A 20,758-nucleotide genomic window follows, 5' to 3' on the forward strand; every position below is an offset into this window, starting at 1 on the left:
TTGCTGTCATAACAGCAGCACCTCTTTTAGGCATAAACTTCCTCTCACTGAACTCCGTATCACTGAAGTAATTACAAGAGAGATACGTGAAGGGAAAAAATAATGAGGTGCTGAGAAGAGTTATTGCACATTTAGGAACACTTTAACTGTATAATTTTCCAAAGAGGTTCATTACCATTTCTTATATTACTGAGTATAAGAGTTTAATTACTGTCTGAATGAAACGGAAGATAAATTTGAGTTAAGTGGCATAATAAAATTCATTTTACTTTGTGTTCACGCAGGACATTTAAGACTATTATTTTAGGTGGTGCTACCTTCTGTTTCTATGTGTTCCGAAGTAAATGCACTTCTACCTCTATTTTCTTGTTTCTTTTCATGATTCCGACCTATGTCTTGCCTTCTAGAATCATTTATCAGATGCTAGATCTCCCAGCACCTAAGTGCTTTGACAGTAGTAGGCTAGTTGATGTGTCTCTAACTTTTGGTTTTACTGTTAACAATGAAAAAATATTATTAACCCGGCCAAAGTCACAAATGAAGGCTTGTTGAAATACGATGATTGAAAATAACTGTGTAAAACGGAAGGATTTAATATTCACTTGGTGTTGAAGAAGCAGAAGCATAATAAAAAAATTTAAATGATTGAAGTCCAAAGACCTTTAGAATGAGTCCTTCTGACGGATTCTGTAAAGCATTTACTATGGTTAACTTCCCGGAAAAGAACCATAGGGTAGGGGGGCTCTCCTCGAAAGGATAACGCATGTGAAGAGTCTGTGGACCACGTGTACCTTCTCTAAGGGGCAGAACGTTTCCTGAATACTGAATTGTGCCTAATCCAGCACTTTAGCTCATCATCCATTGCTATACAACCCCTCCTTCTTTTCCTGGGTTCGAATTCAATTGCCACCTGCAATGTGAGATGTCAACAAATGGAAAAATTAAATCTATTGGGTTTGGTGAGAAATGATCCACTTGGACGCTATTTTATTAAAAATAAGCAACACAACTTACGTCTGGAGGTTCAAAAACTTTGGAGCTGATTGTGGCAATATTGTCAGTATGCCAATGATGGCTTACCAGGGTGGTTTAGGTACCATTCTTTTATTTTTTAATTTTAACTTTATTTTTCTTCTTTAATTCTCCAATTTTTACTAAATAGCATTCTTTTAAATTTCATCTATTTTGTTGTGAGATTTTTATCAATGTCAGTCAAGTCCTTAAGTTTTTCATAATATTAATTTTTTCAAGCTACTTCTAGTTGGGCTGAACTATTTATGTATCTGTTGCCTATCAAACTGTCTACCCTTCCTTATAATATAATAGATAATATTTTATAATATTCAAAAATATTTATGAAATGTATGGTAATATTTCAGTATCTGTGAGAATGAGAAACTTTCTTTATAAAACCATGAGTTTGCTAGACCATCACCTCTGTGTGGCTGGGAACTGGATGTGTTTTTACACAACAACAGCTGATGCTTTCACAGTGCTTGTGATATGCATTTATGTGGAATAACCCTTAATTCTCACAATAACCCTAGGATGGAGTCCCATTGTTAGTCCCACTTTACAGATGGATAAAATAAGACATAGGGAAGTTAGGGACTTGGCCAAGCTCACACAACTAGAAAGTGGTGAAACCAGGTTTTGATCACGGGCATTCTCTTAGCCACGTGTTACCCACTGTGCTTTTAAAGATGCTCTTAAACACCGTGCTTGGCTTATGATAATCACATAATTTATTCTCCAAACTTGGACACTTATGAGATTGAGATAACAATGATATCCAAACAACAGAAATACATGGAGCTGTGCTGGGCCAACTGGGATATATGGTTAGCTTAGCTCTGCTGCCTCTCACTAAATAAGTGTTTGTTGAATGAATAAATGGACGAATGTATGTATAGATATATGAATGGATGGATAGATGGATGGATAGATGACTGCAGTGATCTTATCACTTCATGGGTAAGCTGCAGTATGGAAACTTCAATTTCAAATCATGAGCTTGAAAGTCAATGTCATGAGCTAATGTAGTCTCACGCAGGTGAATACTGCCTCTTGGAGATCATCAAAGAAGGAAGAAAAAAATCAGGAGAAGAAATTATTCCTTTTATAATAAACTTCTTCTACCTGCTAATCAATGGAACATTAATTCTGGCTAAAAAGTGTACCTGAGGGAGGTGCATTCAGTGTAGTGACCAGATGGAAAGTGGTGCCATAGCATCAAAGATGGGGTGAGGAATTGGTGAAACTTTGAAAACATTTAACACAAAGTGAATTCGAGCCCACGTGGAGATGGCTCAGTGGCAGCCTTCTAGCTATAAATCCAGAAGGCCCCCAGCCACACAGCCTCACTTATGCTCACTGGTTCCCAGTTGTGGTCCCTACAACTCCCAGAAGCAGGCCTTTCAAAGGTAGGAAAGGAAGGGGATAGGTCTCTTAATCTTGTTGTAAAAGCCCTATCAGAAATTGTATTTCCCCTCTTAAGTCTACCTTTATTATGTCAATTTAGTGAGAAAACACTTATTTTATGATGGTGAAAAATATTAATTGGCAATTACAGACTGCTTTGATTAGCAAAAAAGGACAAAATAAATTGATTAACAATTAATTGTAAAATGTTTATAGGCAGACTCTTTAAAAACTTCTAATTTATAGGAAAGGAAATGGAACCAGGGCAATGAGAATGTTGCTGGTCACTAGGCTCGGCTAGAGACTCCTCATTTCTTAGATAAAATGGGTGTGAGCATCTAACCTGGCACTCAAGGCTCTCCACAATCTCACCTCACTATTCCCCAACTCCCTATCCAAATGCACTGGTTCAAACTACTAGTCTACCCACTGCCCTGAAAACAGTTTCTACATTCTCACCTCTGGGTATCCTTAGTTCTGGAACCATTCTCTATATCTAGAACAATTTCATGTCTTCTCTATTTTTCTGACACTATTCTTCTAGTCACCCAGGTTTTCAAAGCAGACACTTCTCTGAAAAGATGTTGTGATTCACAAGTAGTGAAATGGTTTTATTTTCCAAATGACCTCCTTTCTAATTTTTTATTTTATCAAAGCCCTTTTAAGTATTTTTATTTTTATTTTTATTTTTTTTTGTCTTTTTGTTGTTGTTATTGTTGTTGTTGTTGTTGCTATTTCTTGGGCCGCTCCCGCGGCATATGGAGGTTCCCAGGCTAGGGGTTGAATCGGAGCTGTAGCCACCGGCCTATGCCAGAGCCACAGCAACGCGGGATCCGAGCCGCGTCTGCAACCTACACCACAGCTCACGGCAACGCCGGATCGTTAACCCACTGAGCAAGGGCAGGGACCGAACCGGCAACCTCATGCTTCCTAGTCGGATTCGTTAACCACTGCGCCACGACGGGAACTCCCCCTTTTAAGTATTTTTAAATGCTACCTTTTGACTTCGATTCCTACCAGTCTCCCATTGCTCCTTTGTTTCCACTCTACTGTCCTCAGTATTTCTCGAATAGTCCTAGCATACTGCTACCTCAGGACCTTTGCACTGGCTACGTCTCTTTACTTCAAATGTTCCAACCCCAGAGAAGAGTTTGCCTAGCTCCTTCCTTACCTTCCTACCTTTTTCTCCCAAATGTTTTCCCTCACTACCTTCACACTTTTTTCGAATGTTCTCATATTCAAGAGGCTTTCTCTGACCACCCCATAGGAATAGCACCTCTCATTCCAGAACCACCAATTCTCTTTGTGCTGCTTTATTAAGTATTGTCTGGGTTGGGCGTGTGAACCAAGACAGGTCACTGAGACTCAGTTCCAGGACTTGTATTAGGAAAGAGAAGCTCTCTTTCTGCTGGAGTTGCTAATTTGTGAGGAAAATAATTTGGGACTGACTGAAACTAAAATTCCTTGGTATTGAAATCAATTAGATGCAGAAAGAAATGGAATTCTACTTGTTATTTTGTGATAACATACATGGGAAAAGAATCTGAAAAGGAATGGGTGTGTGTATCACATTGCTGTATGGCAGAAATCAGCACAGCATTGTAAATTAACCATACCTCCATAAAATTTTAAAGAATGAAAAAAAAGAGAAAGAAATGATAAACAAAAAGAAAGTTTTCTGACAATATGGATCTCCTGGATCAAGCTGTTTCTGAAGCTGTAACTGCTCTGAGGTCTTTTAGTCACATACCCTCTTTTTGCTTTAGTTAGCTGAGTTGGGTTTTGGTTATATGCATATTCTCACTTAGATAGTTACTGAGATATATTATATATATATATATATATATATATATACACGCACTTGCTAACGGCTAAGGAAAATTAACAGTTCTTCAAATGAGTGCTAATTGAGTCAGTATGACTGAACAGAAAAAAAATCAATTGATTTCTTAAGCTGGCACTTTCTGTTAATTAATTATGTTTTCTACTAATTAAAACCCTATTGCCATGACATAATCTATATCATGATTTTTGCCTTGAAAATTTCAATAAGAGCAGATATGTGAAGGAATTCTGATTTTTTTTGAAAGCATTGTGACATTTTTCCTGAATGTCACAATGCTGAGTGATTACACTTGTGAATGTCTTTTAGCCACTTGGTTAATTTCTAGTTTAAATCAATTATTTAAATGCATAATTGTTGATAATTTATTGTTGTCAGGGTGTATGAATTTTACCAGAATCAGTAATTAGTTAACACAGGGAATTTTATGAGAACACCCAGTTAATTTTTATTACTTCTGTGTCCTTCTTTTCCTTTTAATGATTTCTTTTGAATTAAATATACCAGCAACATCCTGAACCATGATGTTGAATTTCCATCTCTAAGTTTCAATTTCAGCACAAATGCTGACTTTGTGTCCTAATCAAGTCATAGCATCTTTATATGTCAACTTAAGACCTATACCTTTATCTGTCACCTAAAAGATGCCAACGTTTTGGTGAGATTTAAATTGCCTTGACTGTAATACACTAATACTGTAGTTAGTTATTCATATCTGTTGGTAGCAAAGTCTTGAAGGACTATAACTAATCAGTTAATTAGCTTTACTGTGAGAAGAAAGCTGTAAGTGACAACAACAAGAAAAGCTGATAAATATTTTTAAGCAACTTCCGGTACATATACTTGGGTTATTAACTCAGCTTCCTCTTTTTGAGATCTGTATCTGTAACAATAGTAATTGGTCAAATACAATAAATACGTATGTAGAAATACTCATCAGATGCTTAGAGAACTGGAGTAAACATTGAAATTGGGATGTTACAGTGTGTTACACAATATAGGACAACTTTCCAATCACAAATGTTAAAACAAAAAATATTTTAGGGTTTAGACAGTTTAATCTAGGATTTATAATCTTTGAGCCTTATCTGTATCTTGTTATATGTATGTATGTGTGTGAGAAAGAGAGGGGGTCAGGGGGAGGAGAGAGAAAAGGCAGAGTCAAGACAAGAAGAGAGAAGAATTTAAAAACCTATGGAAAAAAAGCTACCTTTCTTCTTTCCTCCGCAGCTTCCAGTTTCTTCTGGATCTCCTCCAGGGACAGGTCTTTCTTCTTGGGAGAAGCTAAAGTTCGTGGGGCTTCGGAGATAGGAGATGGTGGCTTTAAGATCAGCTCAAAAGCCTGGCCAGAGGCACGTTTGTTGATTTGCTTCACTTCCATATCTGAGAGATGAATATTGGAGAGTGTTAAGCATACAGAACACAGGCATGGCTTTACTTCAATAATTTGAATTCCAGCAATTAAAAGTAGCCTTGTTATTCTGGCAAATACAGATAAAATGCTGCATATGGTCATTCGCTCTATGTGGCTTTGAGCATATAAGACCTCTTTCTTTGGTATAATTGTGGATATATTTTAACTGAATAAATATCTATAGCATTATGCCATTCAACAATGTCCACAAGGAGGTGAATCACAGTAGGCATGCTCAGGAAAAACTAGCCCGAATAGATTTTAAACTAAATTCTATTTTTCATTTGAATAAATATAAGCCTCCTATGAAAATCAAGTAACACAGATGTAGACTTATTTATTTATTTTGGAAATGACCATGCCTGCAGGCATTTTCAGACTAAATAATGAAGAAAGTAAAGAAGCCCTCCAGTTCCTGTATCTAATCCTGTGGTTGAAAATCATGTTAAAACCCACATAAGTCCCTGAATGGTTGGAAGAATTTGGCCCAGTCAAGGTTAATGTGCCAAGCACCCTGCTGCTTCCTGTTTTGCCCTTCACTGTGTCTGTTGATCTGAGTCATCAACCTGACTAACGTTCACCCTTGTGAGGGCACTGTGCCGGGGTCCCATTCTCAAGGTGCTTGCAGTCTAATGAAGACAGTAAGAAAAGTCCCATGGTAATAACGGTAATATTTTTGCTTCTGTTTTGTTGCTACTTAGAATGTCCTCCTTCAGCAGCCCTCAGCTGGAGTAGGGGGAGGGGGCATGTGGGAGGTTGGGTAGGGGTAGGGGGGTGGGGGTGTGTGGAGATGGGTATGGGTGCAGGTTGGGGAGGCATTGTGGTGGGGAGGGGCTTATCTAATTTTCATACTCTGTGCACTTAATATTTAAATTTGATAACTGCATAATATGCATACTAATTAAATGGGCAAAAAACTGAAAGATAAATGCATAATATGATCTATAATTGAGAAAATAATTTATAATTTATATAAATAAATTAAATATAACTTATAATTTACATAAACTTATATAATTTATATACTTTATATTATAAAATAGAGTGACGCTAGCATCTGCTAGGACATGAATGTAACTACACAACTTATAGCTTAGTAAAATATAATGATTTTAAAAAGCTCATTGGACAACTCTCATTTTCAGATGAGTGTTATTTATTTTTATTTATTTATTTATTTATTTATTCTTGGACTTTTTGCCTTTTCTAGGGCCACTTCCCATGGCATATGGAGGTTCCCAGGCTAGGGCTTGAATCGGAACTGTAGCCGCCGGCCTACGCCAGAGCCACAGCAACGCAGGATCCGAGCCACGTCTGGGAACTACACCACAGCTCACGGCAGTGCCGGATCCTCAACCCACTGAGCGAGGCCAGGGATTGAACCTGCAACCTCATGGTTCCTAGTCAGATTTGTTAACCACTGCACCACGAAACTCCTAGTGTTTTTTATTTTGAGCTTCAGGCTGCACATTTCTCTTTTTGGCTCCCCAGTCCTTGCTTTGCCCTCAGAACTGACTCAGGCCACTCTGTGCTGTGTATCACCATCTTTCAAGCATTTGAAAATAGTTACGATTTTCCATTTCAATTTTTTTCCCTAGGCTAACGTGTCCTCGGTGTTCTAAAGTGACACTGTTTCTAAATCTTTACCTCTGTATCACTCGCTAACCTCACAGGACTCGATAATTTATCAACGTCCCTTGAAAATTGTCTCAAGGTGAGTTCTGACTAGGGCAGAGCAAAGAAAAAAGTATGATTTCTCCTCATGTGAATACTAGCTTCCATTAATGTTCTTTTAACAGCCTGGTCTGTTCACTTTGAGGTTGTGGTCAGGTAAAACAGGAATGGACCTTATTTATTATTTAGATCTGTGAATGCTAAGAAATCATATAGACAAAATCAATTCAATAAGTATTTTAAAATGATATGCGCTTTTTCACAAATGTAAAATTATTTAAAAACTTCCTGAAGGCATCCAAATTCATACTTATATCTTAAATACAATTCTATAAAAATTATGTATTCTTATGGAAAAGGATTTCAAAAGAACATGAGCAAATAAAAACAACTTATTTGATAAGGTGCTGGGATTTTAAGTGGATTGAGTTAGAGACTGGAATCTGAATTGACTGTATTTGCATTCAAATAGTAAGCCCTTTTAACTAGTGGTGTGATACGGGGAAAGTTAATTTCAATTCTTTAAGCTTTCATTTCCTCATCTAAAGATGAAGACAAAAAGGCACCTTTCTCATAAGAAAGTTGCGAAGATGAAAAGATAAAAGATATTGTCCGAATTATTCAAATTATATACACTAAATATGTGCGGCATTTTGTATGTTACCTCAATACAGCTGTAATTAAACTTTGGAGTTCCTGTCCTGGCTCAGCATAATGAACCCAACTAGTGTCCATGAGGATGTGGGTTTGATCCCTGGCCTTGCTCAGTAGGTTAAGGATCTGGTGTTGCCATGAGCTGTAGTGGAGGTTGCAGATGTGACTTGGATCTGGTGTTACTGTGGCTGAGGCTCCGACTGGACCCCTGCTAGCTTGGGAACTTCCATAGGCCGCAGGTGTGGCCCTAAATAAATAAGTAATAAATTAAAAAAACCTTTGAAAATATTCCAAAAAAAAAAGATATAAAGGATACTGCATGTAAAACATAGGCCATGGCACTTAGTGCTTATAAATGTGAACAATTATTATTAGTAGTATGAATTCTTGTTATAGTTTTTGTCTTCAGTAAACCTTTCAAATTACTATCTAATATGGACACACAAGGCAAGGTTAAAGACTTTGGGAATTTGAAATTCGTTACCACTTCTTTTAGGGAAGCAGTGCAAGAGTTATGTTGAATTGCCTATTGGGCTTTTAAGACTCAGCTTATATTCAGATTTTCGTTTTCCCCTCTCCAATTCCTAAGAGGGCAGAAACCATCACTGTCTTTTGTGTTCTACCAGTAAACATGTATAACCTTTGTCTTAACATGTCACCATACTGTGCTCCACTCACTCATTACACGTGTATGTTGTATTTCTTCTACTAGACTGCAGCTTCCTTGAGGGAGAGGCTGGAGCTGTATTCATCATTGGAGCCTCAGTGACAACACACAATGAGATATGAGAGTCTCAGAAGACACATCGCTGAATTACTAGTCATAGCCATGTCTAACAGATTAAAGATCTGAATCGTGTATTTGTTGACTGAATGAACTTATATAAAGCAGGCATGGGGCCTGAATTCTAATGAGAGTTTTGGATGGAGCCTGAAACCCTTTTGCATGAAAGGCATTTCTTTGTGAAACAGTTAATTCATATTTATGATGCTTATACCATGATGGAATCATTTTGGAAGGAAAAAAAAAACACCTTTGAGTCCTGGAATATTTTAAAGGCATAGAAGGGGTTAACTGCCATAGATCCCCCTCACCTTATCTTTAATGTATTTCTTTATACAGCGGAAAAGAAAAATTGTCATGAGCCAAATAGGTAACCAAATATGCCTCAGCTTTATCTACTGCACATATAACTGCACCAAACATTTTGATTAAATGGACTGAATTCAGTGAAGATGGTGGTGTTGGTTATAACGGCTACCTTTTTTTTTTTTTAATTTTGTCTTTTTAGGGCCACACCTGAGGCATCTGGAAGCTCCCAGGTTAGGGGTCCAATAAGAGCTGTAGCTGCTAGCCTATGCCACAGCCACAGGAACACAGGATCTGAGCAACGTCTGTGACTTACACCACAGCTCACAGCAACGCCAGATCCTTAACCCACAGAGCAAGGCCAGGGATTGAACCTGCATCCTCATGGATGCTAGTCAGGTTTGTTTCCGCTGAGCCATGACAGGAACTCCGACGGCTATCATTTTTGAGTGCTTGCAAGAGGCTAGGCTCTGTGCCAAACACGAAACCATTTAAACTTTGCAAACTTGCATTAAACCATGTAAACCCCACAAAGAATCTAGGTTACTTGTCCAAGGTCATGAGGACAGTGGCAGAACCAGGAAGGAAATCAAATGAAGTAGGAACAAATCAAGATAACCAAACTGCAAGGATTTCATTGCATAATAAGATTCATAGCCATGCCAATTCCTTAGGATTTTCTTTTAAAATCCTCTTTATCTGGGGCATCCATCATAAATCAATTATATTATTGGAAATCATTAGATTGTTGACATGCATACATAAAATATAGGGACTTAATAAATGCTACCCTAAAGCAAAAGCTGGGATAGTGGTTGATTTTATTCTCCTGAGATTGCTAAGCCTAAAGCATTCTCTTGCAAATGGTGATCTGCTCTAATTATAGCTTAACGTATTATGTTATTTGCAAAGAAAAGCCTCCGACATATTGTGGATGTTGATATGCTTGGAGGCAGCAGCTAATAACAGCTGAAGTGTATTTCTTAAAAGATGTTAATGCATTGTTATTAGCATCAAATTCATACTGTTGTGAACAATAGGCAATCTATAAGACCTAATAGCTAGTCCATAGGAAGAGCTACAAAATAATGATTTCATTATATCGGGAGCTATGAGAGAGAAGCAAACATCCGAGTTTTTTTGAGCTGATCCAGCCAGCAGGGCCATTCTGCTGTAGGCAACTCACCATCGTAAGTATAGATGTTGATGTTGCGAGGTTCCGGGTAGAAGCAAGAGCAGATCAGTGACAGCATGGACAGCTCCTTCATTTTTTCCTTGTAGGCTGAAAGAAAAGGCTCGAGATTAGCATCTTTCATTGTCTGAATTTCCCCTGAATGCTTTTTTTCATCCGAATAATAATGATAGCCTTTTGCAGAATGAAGATCTCTGGGGCCTGTGATCTCTTTCACAAAATGTACGAAAATGGAAACAGAACTCTGGGGTGCATATTCCTTATGAAAGAGGACATAAAACACAACTTATTGCTGGTTAGATGAGAAGGGGGAGAAAGGGGGCTAGAGAAGGAAAGGAAGGTAGAAGGAATTAAGATCTAGTCGGACAGGAAGAAGAGATAGAAAGGACATGGAGGAAGCAGAAACAGACAAAAAGAGCAGAGAGATGGTCCATTCTAGTCCATCAGATGGTACATTCTGATGCAGGTCTGCTGTATTGAAGTCAGATTCAGCAGATGTCCTTTGGTGGATAAGCCTGAATGGCCACATATTCATTTGGGGACATTTATTAGGGACAGTTATTAAGGACAGTTACTAAGCAGATACACCCTCTAAGGACCAATGTTGCTGTTTTCTCTTCATCCCGAGCACACTTAGCTCCCTCTTGCCACATACACTGAAAACCTGGCCCTCAGCTCTGATAAGCATCTCCCTTCCTCTGGGCACTCAGTTTGGATGCCAAGCACTTACAGGAGTTCAGATGACTTTCCTCCTTCCCTCCCTCCCACCCCCCACTTCATTTTCCCCTTTCTCCTTCCAGAGGTCTTCTGTCTAGGCAAACTTGAGGGTCTCTTGTAACTGTTGGTTGTCACCGGGACAAGTGAAAACTCGACAGGGGTCAGAAGGTGGGATCTTCTCACTACTGTTGATGATTTAATGAGCAAGATTAACAAGGAAATAGGAAGAAAAATTATAGAGCTATTGTGTACTAACTTGTGAGAAAGTATAAACAGATGGTGATGCCCTAACATATGGAACCTCGCAGGGAGCAGGTAGGTGCCTCTTGGCAGGGTCATCTGATCATTATGTAACCCATGAGACAGGAGGACCTGGGGAAGGCGGGAATCCGCAGAAGATTGGGCACTCTTGCCAGGTGCATCTGTGGTTGGCCAGGAGGAAAGAGATTCAACACCTGGATGCCTTAGAGCTATAGAAAGTTAGGTTGGGGAGGTTCTAAGAGATCATTTAGTCAACTGTTCACCCATTCTATCATCAATTTTCCAAATGAAACTGGCCCACATAGGACAAAGTCATATATGTCCAGTGACAAAGCAGGGGCCTCTGGATAAAATGTAGTAAATCAATTTGTGCTAAGATTGCCAAGAAGCTCTACTTTCAGGATGAGGTTCAATGTGCCATGAGGGCTGGACATGTTTGTATACTGTTGAACCCTAGGCAAAGATCAAATATTGCAGTATTGCCTATGGTTTAACCTCATGCATCTAGAGTGTCTCTCTGAAAGAATCTCCCTCCCTATTTAGCTTATTTCCTTAAAATAAGCAACACAGTTGGCCTTGTGCCTGAATGGTCCTGCCAACATCCATTCTGAGAGATTTTACTAGATGCCTTTGGCATTTTAGAAGGCTGAAACTGTATTGTTTTGTCTCATGTCTCCATGTAGTTAGTAAAATTATGACACTGATAAAGGTCCAAGCTGATCTTCACATGGATGTTCAGTGTGAATCACAATATCCACCATATGAAAACACTTTGTGGTTCAGTGCACTTAATTCCATGAACTGATTAAAATCAAACGGTAAGGCTTTGCAGGCTTGTACCTTTTTTTTGGTAAGAGAATTCCAAATGGTATCCAAAATATTTTGCAAAATTAGGCACATATTAGAAGCACATGATAAAGATATCAACTTTATTAGGGCGGGGCAATCCAAAAGCAAAAGAAATGATTTTCCATCCATAGAAAAGGGAACCCTCCTACACTGTTGGTGGGGATATAAATTGGTGCAGCCCCTATGGAAAATCATATGAAGTTTCCTTAAAAGTACTAAAAATAGAGCTATCACATGATTCAGCAATCCTACTCTTGGGCATATGTCCAGAAAAGATGAAAACTCTCATTTGGAAAGATACATGTACTCCAATGTTCAGAGCAGAACTATTTACAATGACCAAGACATGGAAACAATGCAAGTGCCAATCAACTAATGATTGGTTTAAGAAGGTGTGGCATGTATATTTCTACTCAGCCATAGAAAAGACTGAAATATTACTCAGTCATAAAAATGAATGAAATGTTGCCATTTGCAGCGATATGGATGGGCCTAGAGAATATCATACTAAGTGAAGTTAGAAGACAGAGAAAGACAAATATTTTATCATATTATTACATGTTGACTATAAATGAATCTATATTTGTTAGATTATAATAAATAATCTACAGACACACAGATATAGAAAAGAAACTTATGGTTACCAAAGGGGAAAAGGAGGCGGGGAAGGGTTAAATTAGCAGTATGGATTCACAGAGACAAACTACTATACATAAAATAGATAAGCAACAAGGATTTACTGTATATAGTACAGGGAACAATATTCAATATCATATAGTAACCTATAATGGAAAATAGCCTGAAAAACAAAATATGACAGAATCACTTTGCTATACACCTGAAACTAACACAATATTGTAAATCAACCAGACTTCTATAAAAAAGACCTTGCATCTTACAAAGTAGTAACAGATTAAAGTGGCAGAAGAAAAAGAATTTCTACTGAAGAAAACACTCTTCAACATCTGTCCTCAGTTTCCTGGAAATGAAGTTCAGCAATTTTCAGTAAGGTCACTGCTTTAATTATGCTTGAGAAGATGGGGGCATAAACCTTGTCAGGAACCAAAAGAGCCTTGTATAATGTACAACACTGCCTGATAAAAATCTTTGTTCTTTCCTCTCGTACATGGTCTGGGGGCAAACTCCAGCTGACCACTGTGGGTGATTTCTTTAATAGCATCCTTGCTTTGATTTTTTTTTTTTTTTAAATCAGGGCCTGTGACTCTACATGGCATAACTCTACCCACTAGTAGCCATTGTGTCTATTTTCATTAGTATCATTGCTCTGAATTCTAGGGAGCTCCTTAAATCCAGGTGTAACCACAGCCCAAGCAAACTGATTGTTTCCATGTAGCAAAGGCACTCTCCTGTGAAGATGGGTCTCCTCTCCATCTGCTGCAGTTTGCAAACACTCCCCCAGACGGCCTTGCCCTTCCTAAGCCTGTCTTCTCATCTGCATCCTTCCCAAGATTTGAATCTCAATTCAGATCCCCCCCCCAGCTTCCTCTCTTAGGGGAACCACCCATATTAATCTCCTATGGCCCTTCGCTAATTGCATATATTGATTGATTGACTATATACTGTTATACTTGATGACATACTCTTTAGGGTCATTCACTGCTGGGTTTTGATGCATAGTGTTCATTTGTTAATCTATAAGCTCTTTGATGGCAAATGTTGCATCTCACTCATTTATGCAATAATTTACAGCATAGTCTGAATGGGCCAGAAAGCAGTTGCTTAGTAAATGGTTGTTGGCAAATTTGGTCACTGATTTCAAAACTTTTTAAAAAATTTTTTGATTTTTAGGGCCGCACCCATGGCATATGGAAAGTTCCCAGGCTAGGGGTCGATTCAGAGCTACAGCTGCTGGCCTGCACCAAAGCCACTGCAATGCAGGACCCAAGCCGCATCTACAGCCCACACCACAGCTCATGGCAATGTCAGAACCTTAACCCACTGACCAAGGCCAGGGATCGAACCTGAGTTCTCATGGATTCCAGTCAGGTTTGCTAACCACTGAGCCACGAAGAGAACTCCTGATCATTTTTAGTCAGTCTCTCAATTAACCACTTATGGTCACCACTTATGGTCAGGAGTTTCTGGGAGGCATTATGGAATGACAAAGAAACGTAATATATGGGTCCTCATTCTCAAGGAGCTCCCAAGTCAGGGAAGTGCTGTGTATGGATATAAACATCAATAGAAACATGCAAAATAGGGGAAATGTCAAATAGAGGCACAAATGACTTGTATTAGAAATTCAGAAGAACCTTCAAGCCCTGGGGCTCTGGGGAGGGTGGTAAGGAATAGCTTTACAATTAGAGTTGCAGGATTTAGCAAATAAAAATATTGAATACCTAGTTAAGGTTTAATCCAAATTTTGCCTGGGACATACTAAAATTCATTCTTTGTTTTACCAAAGAAAAGAATCTTTAGAAGTATCTTGAAAGAATCTTTGAAAGTATCTTGTATCTTAGATGGCAACCAGAGCAAATTGATCAGGATCATAAGACTAAGTCTGGTTGAGAAAGCAGAGAAAAGGTGTATTTATTATTGTTGACATGGAAATGGGCTTCTAAGGAGACCACAGGGAAGACTTTTACGGGTGGGGCATTGAGGACTGATGACTCAACTCTAAGGAGCATCATTCACTTCCCGGGGGGCTTTGTCAATGACTGTTCTCTGAGCTTCGGGAAACAGCATTCTCCTAGACTACACTGCCATGGGGTTTTTAGGAGTTGTGTCCTGATAGCAAGACTTCCTTGAGGTCCATTTTGCTCCAATATTTTGGATAAGATGTTTTGGATTTTTGTTCATGTGAAAGGGTTGTTGTGACTTAAAACATTATGTTAATATTAAAAAAACATGGATATATGCAATAATATTAGAATATCAAGAATTTTAAACCTGTAAGCTTAAAGCAATTTAAGTTTTAGAGTTTAGCTTTGAGTCCACCCTTAGGGATGTTTATACAGGAAGGTTTGAGAAGCACAGAGTTGGCCATGGGTTGGTTCTCTCTAAGTCCTGGTTTGCCTGCATGGTTCTGGTTTAAGTCCATTAATAACATTCCCTTCTGTTGTCAAAAGTTTGGCTAGTACATGTTATCCTTGCGATAGCAAGCCACTGAACATTTTGAAAGTGGAGTTACCCAAGAAAACCCTCTTCTTTTGGCTGCTTTATGCAGGAAAGACCCATCACTAGGAGACAGACTTAAGAAACAATTGAACAAAGTTCAGTAGGTCTTTCAGTGTGGCTTTGGGAAATGGTTGTGCAGCAGAAAAAGAAAGGTACAATGCAAGAGACTTTATGAAAGATGAATTGATAGAAAAGAATAACTAAATTTGAAGTCAAGGGCAGATGGAAGAGAGTGAGAGATCCTTGTGGATGGGTAGCCAAAGGAAGCTTTCTGGAGAAACTGCCACTAAAATTGAATCCAGTAGAAAACAGAGCATGCGTTGAGGTACTGAAATATGTATACTTGAAAGAAATCCTTTGATAAACAATTACAATATATTGTCATTGTTATTTATTAACAGTGAAACAAATCTCAGCCAAATGAGAAGGCTATTAGAAACACTCTAGTAAGAGTATACTATTGAAATTTCATACTTTGAATTGACAATCATTTTCTTCACTGGTTTTGAAAAATCAGCATATATTAATCTTTTCCCTACATCCAACACTAAGCAGAGTAGCATGTTTGTAAGGATGTGGGAGGAGATAGGTAATTCCATATAATTTCGTCATAGTTGGTTGCATTTGCTATTACCTGTTAATGTTTTCAAGGAAGTGTATTTCTCTAGCAAATTCATTTAAAATTCAACCCACATGACGTATAATGATTTTACAGTAATATCCACTTAACCTAATGGTGTATGCGTCCCATTCTTCCAAATGGTTACAATGAACTATGAATAATGGTAAGAGCTGCTGTTTGCTGAGCACAAACAATGTGCCAGGCATGGTGGGAGCTATTTGCATTATTTTCTCATTTAATCATCTCAACCATACTATGAGAGGTACTCAAATTAGTCTAGATTTACAAATGAAATTAAAAGACGCAGAGAAGTGGTGTAGCTTGTCCAATGCGCAATGGATAAAAAAGTGTGGAGTTTAGTTTGAGTGCAGGTCTATCTGACTTTACATGCTTTGCTCTAAATGTTATTCACTTTCCTAGGAATTTGCTTAGATGTAGCACACACACCTTCACTGTCTACATACTGTTTCTAACAAGAAAATAATGTATATTATTACCGATTTTTAAAATTATGGCATTCCTGTCGTGGCTCAGCTGAAACAAATCTGATTAGTATCCATGAGGATGCAGATTCCATCCCTGGCCTTGCTCAGTGGGTTAGGGATCTGGTGTTGCCCTGAGCTGTGGTATAGGTCACAGAGGCGACTCAGATCTGGCGTTGCTGTGGCTCTGGAGTAGGCCAGTGGCTACAGCTCCAATTCGACCCCTAGCCTGGGAACCTCCATATGCAACATGTGCAGCCCTAAAAGGACAAAAAAAAAAAAAAAAAGAAAAAAAAAGCGATTATGAGTCCAAGACTTTTTTCTTTCCCATTTTTTCCTTTGGCATTTGTTCTTTAACTCCCTCTTGTATGTTATTTTATTTATGTATGTATGTATTTATTTATTTATAAAATTTTATGGCAGCACCCACAGCATATGAAAGTTCCTAGGCCAGGGATTGAATCTGAGCCACAGCTGCAGCCTATGCCTCAGCTGCCATAATGCTGGATCCTTTAACCTGTGCTTAGCAGGGGATGCAACCCTTACCTGCATAGTAACTGGAGCCCTGCAGCTGGATTCTGAACTCACTGTGCTATGGCGAGAAGCCTCTCAGGTACGTTACTGACTACATGGCTATAGCAAAGTGTAGAGGTTTAGAAAGAAAATGTAACTTTTTTTTTTTTTATGTCTTTTTGCTATTTCTTGGGCCGCTCCTGCGGCACATGGAGGTTCCCAGGCTAGGGGTCCAATCGGAGCTGTAGACACCAGCCTATGCCAGAGCCACAGCAACGCGCGGGATCCGCGTCTGCAACCTACACCACAGCTCACGGCAACACCGGATCCTTAACCCACTGAGCAAGGGCAGGGACCAAACCCGCAACCTCATGGTTCCTAGTCGGATTCGTTAACCACTGCGCCACGACAGGAACTCCTTTTTTTTTTTTTTTTTTTTTTACTTGTGGGTTTTACTTGAAGCGGAGATAGCTAGAAAACTGAGGAACAGTTTCTCTAAAGGAAATCTGAGTATATATATTATTATATGAATAAATATATCCTTATATACTCATATTCTAGCTAATGAGGTAAAAAGAGAAAATGGTAATTACCTAGGTATTTTAGGAAAAATGCTTTTACACAGGTATTTAGATATTTTAAGAATGATATATTTTGGCAGTCAACCACCTATATTTTCTCTATTTTTTTTTCTCCTCTTTTTCTTGTGTGTGTGCATGTGGAAACTGTATTTTTCCTTCAAGAACAAAGAGTGATTGAGGATAAAAATACAACTGGTGCTAGAGATTTATTTATTTTTTATTTATTTTTTGTCTTTTGTCTTTTTAGGGCCGCACCTGAAGCTTATGGACATTCCCAGGCTAGGGGTTGAATCGGAGCTACAGTTGCTGGCCTACTCCACAGCCACAGCAACTCGGGATCCGAGCTGCCTTTGCGACCTACACTACAGTTCAGGGCAACGGGGATTCTGGATCCTTAACCCATTGAGCAAGGTCAGGGATCAAACCCGAAACCTCATGGTTACTGGTCGGGTTCATTAACCACTGAGCCCCGACAGGAACTCCTGGCGCTAGAGATTTAATTATCAAATTAGGTTTTGGGAGAGATTAAACTGGCAGAGAGATTTTGCTTACTTGGTAAGAAAATGTGAAATAGATGACACACACACACACATATACAGATATAATTATAAATAATTATTTATCCCATTCTTCTAAGTATATATCACACACTCTATACCCTTTGCAGAAACTTTCAAATACATCTTAATTTTATACATAAAATTTCTTGTGTTTCAACAAGAAAATAATATATATATTATTCATGACAACATACTCTGTTAATTCTGAAAGGCTCAAACAATTAAAAATAAGTGGTTTAAAAATGGTCAGTTTTCTATTTCACTTCGCTTGTGTGGGACTAGCCATCAATATGAGTTCTCATACTTATTTTGTTATTTAACTTGGAATCAGTAATATCACAAAAATACCTTCCATTTATTCATGGAATAAATTCTATCTGACTTCTCAGTTTTGGCTAAGGCTAAGCTTAAAAAAGTAACCATGTGAATTAGACTTCCTGTTCACACATGAAAGACCATTAAGGAATGCTCTGGGAATATTATTAAAATTCTACTTTGAGAGAAAAATATCTCAGGATCTCTTATGTAATGGGCTATTTGTATTTGTCTGTGTCTCAACATAGCAGTGTTTTTTTTTTTTTTTTTTTTTCCTTTTTAGGGCCGCACCCATGGCATATGGAGCTTCCCAGGCTAGGAGTCAAATCTGAGCTACAGCTGCCAGCCTTTGCCACAGCAATGCCAGATCCGAGCCACGTCTGTGATCTACACCACAGCTCATGTCATCGCTGGATCCTTAACCCACTGAACGAGGCCAGGGTACGTACGTCCTCATGGATACTAATCAGGTTTGTTTCTGCTGAGCCACGATGGGAACTCCAGCAGGGTTCTTAACAACCGTAAGAACACAGACATTCGGGGCTCTGGCTGCCTGACCATGGACTTGTATTTTAGGGGGAGAGGGGGTCCTCTGATGAAGGATGCTCAGAGTCTGTTAGCACATTCCTTTCCCTCCTTTCCTTTCTCATGTTTTCCTTGCTATCACCTTAGTCCAGCAGGGAGGTTTTCTTGGCAAGTCCTAAAATACTGAATTTGAATTCAACCTAAATTTCTTCTTTTGAAAGGTCTCTGAGCAGCAAGTAAAGGGCACATTTAGATGATATACAGAGTGCAGGATATAGGTCCCTTGCACTGGTTTTATTTCTTTTAAAATGTTTACTTATTTATTTGCTTTTATTTATTTATTTATTTATTTAGGGCCGCACCTGCAGTATATGGACATTCCTGGGCTAGGGGTTGAGTCGGAGCTGCAGCTGCCAGCCTGTGCCACAGCCACAGCAACACCAGAACTGAGCTGCATCTGTAGCTTATGGCAACGCCAGGTCCTTAACCACTGAGTGAGGCCAAGGACTGAACCCACATCCTTGTGGATATTAGTGGGTTCTTGACCTGCTAAGCCACAACGGGAACTCCTGCACTAGTTTCCTTGTGGGAACTAGTGCAAATCTAAGCAAGTAAATTTGCATTGGCTTCTAAGAGATCTCATTGACAATATTTCTTTATTTGAAGCTTTCCAATTTACATAAATGATGAAAAAAATCATTTCCTTCTTTGGCGAAAAAACAAAACAAAACAAAACAAAACAAACTTGTCATTTCCAGGTCAAAACATCTTTAGGATCTGGCAAAGTGAGAGTGACAGTTGTGAACATTCTTGTGAGTCCTCATTACTGGTGCGAGGATTTAAGTGACAGACCAAGAGAGATACAGGGTATCCTGCTAATTGGTTCTAAATAGACCCAAGACTTACAGCCACAATCACATGCTGAACCCACAGTCTACCACTGATCTCCTAATTCTGTCTTCCCCTCTCCTTTCCTCCTATCATCTAAGTCTCCAAAGAGATGGGAATCAGTTACCAATATGCTCTTTTTTTGGTGTCTTCTCTACCCATGACATAAATTAAGCTCCTGATGATCATTCTTAACTTGATTTTGGCCATTGGTACGTTATTGTGTGTGTGTGTGTGTGTTTTGTGTTTGGTAGTCTGATTGCTTGGGGTCCTAGAGCCCGAGGTCAGATTATTTTCCTAAAGTCAAACCTATCATCCTGTTTAGAAACACTTTGGCAGCTCCATCACTGTGATTTTCTTGAAAGATGAAATAGACTATAATGATTTTATTTAAAACTTCTGCATACTCTGTTGGTTTCAATTTGAACCTTAAAAAAACCTCTGGTTGATGAATATGTAATTGAGAATTCAACATTTACATGAAAAGAAATCTCAGATTTTTAAAGATTTATTTTAACATTCCAGAAGATGCTGATATGAGGTCATGGTCTAGATATTTCTGCTATGATGATGTAATGCTCATTGGTTTAGTATAAATAGGGATTCAGTTTGTATTCTTCCCACTCATGTCTCCCCACAGGAATTATGGTCTCCTAAGCTATAATGACCAGCGAGGTTTTGAAAGATTAATATGTTGATCAGCCAAAGCAGCATACTTTTTCTGTAGGAATAGATCTCAAATCAAATAAAGGGACATTTGAGAAGGTCAGAGGTGTACAACCCATCATCGGGTTTTGCAGAAACATCTGAGGCTCTTAAATTTCAATTTCATTGCTGCATTTCATTGTAAAGCAACTGTGACAAGGAAAAGAAATTGGGTGACATGAATCTGCCCTTGTGATCAAAATTGTAACAAAAGCAGTAAATTGTATCCACTTGGGACCTCACCCTACTTTTGATTCCAGGTCAAGCTCCTGCTGAATTTAATGAGAATTCTACTATATCATGTAGGATCTTAT

At 38.6% G+C, this 20,758-nt stretch overlaps 1 protein-coding gene across 1 annotated transcript in view; it reads right to left on the minus strand.

Annotated features, from left to right (window-relative positions):
* Nucleotides 1-20,758, minus strand: part of STMN2 (stathmin 2) — a 54,082-nt gene that overhangs the window by 13,236 nt on the left and 20,088 nt on the right. The window contains exons 2-3 of the mRNA XM_047783698.1: nucleotides 10,283-10,378; nucleotides 5,475-5,647 (exon numbers count right to left, since the gene is read on the minus strand). Of these exons, the coding sequence (XP_047639654.1) occupies nucleotides 5,475-5,647; nucleotides 10,283-10,378 (269 nt within the window). The remainder of the gene's footprint in view (nucleotides 1-5,474; nucleotides 5,648-10,282; nucleotides 10,379-20,758) is intronic.

Source organism: Phacochoerus africanus, chromosome 6, assembly GCF_016906955.1.
Source record: "Phacochoerus africanus isolate WHEZ1 chromosome 6, ROS_Pafr_v1, whole genome shotgun sequence".
NCBI classification, from domain to species: Eukaryota; Metazoa; Chordata; class Mammalia; order Artiodactyla; family Suidae; genus Phacochoerus; species Phacochoerus africanus.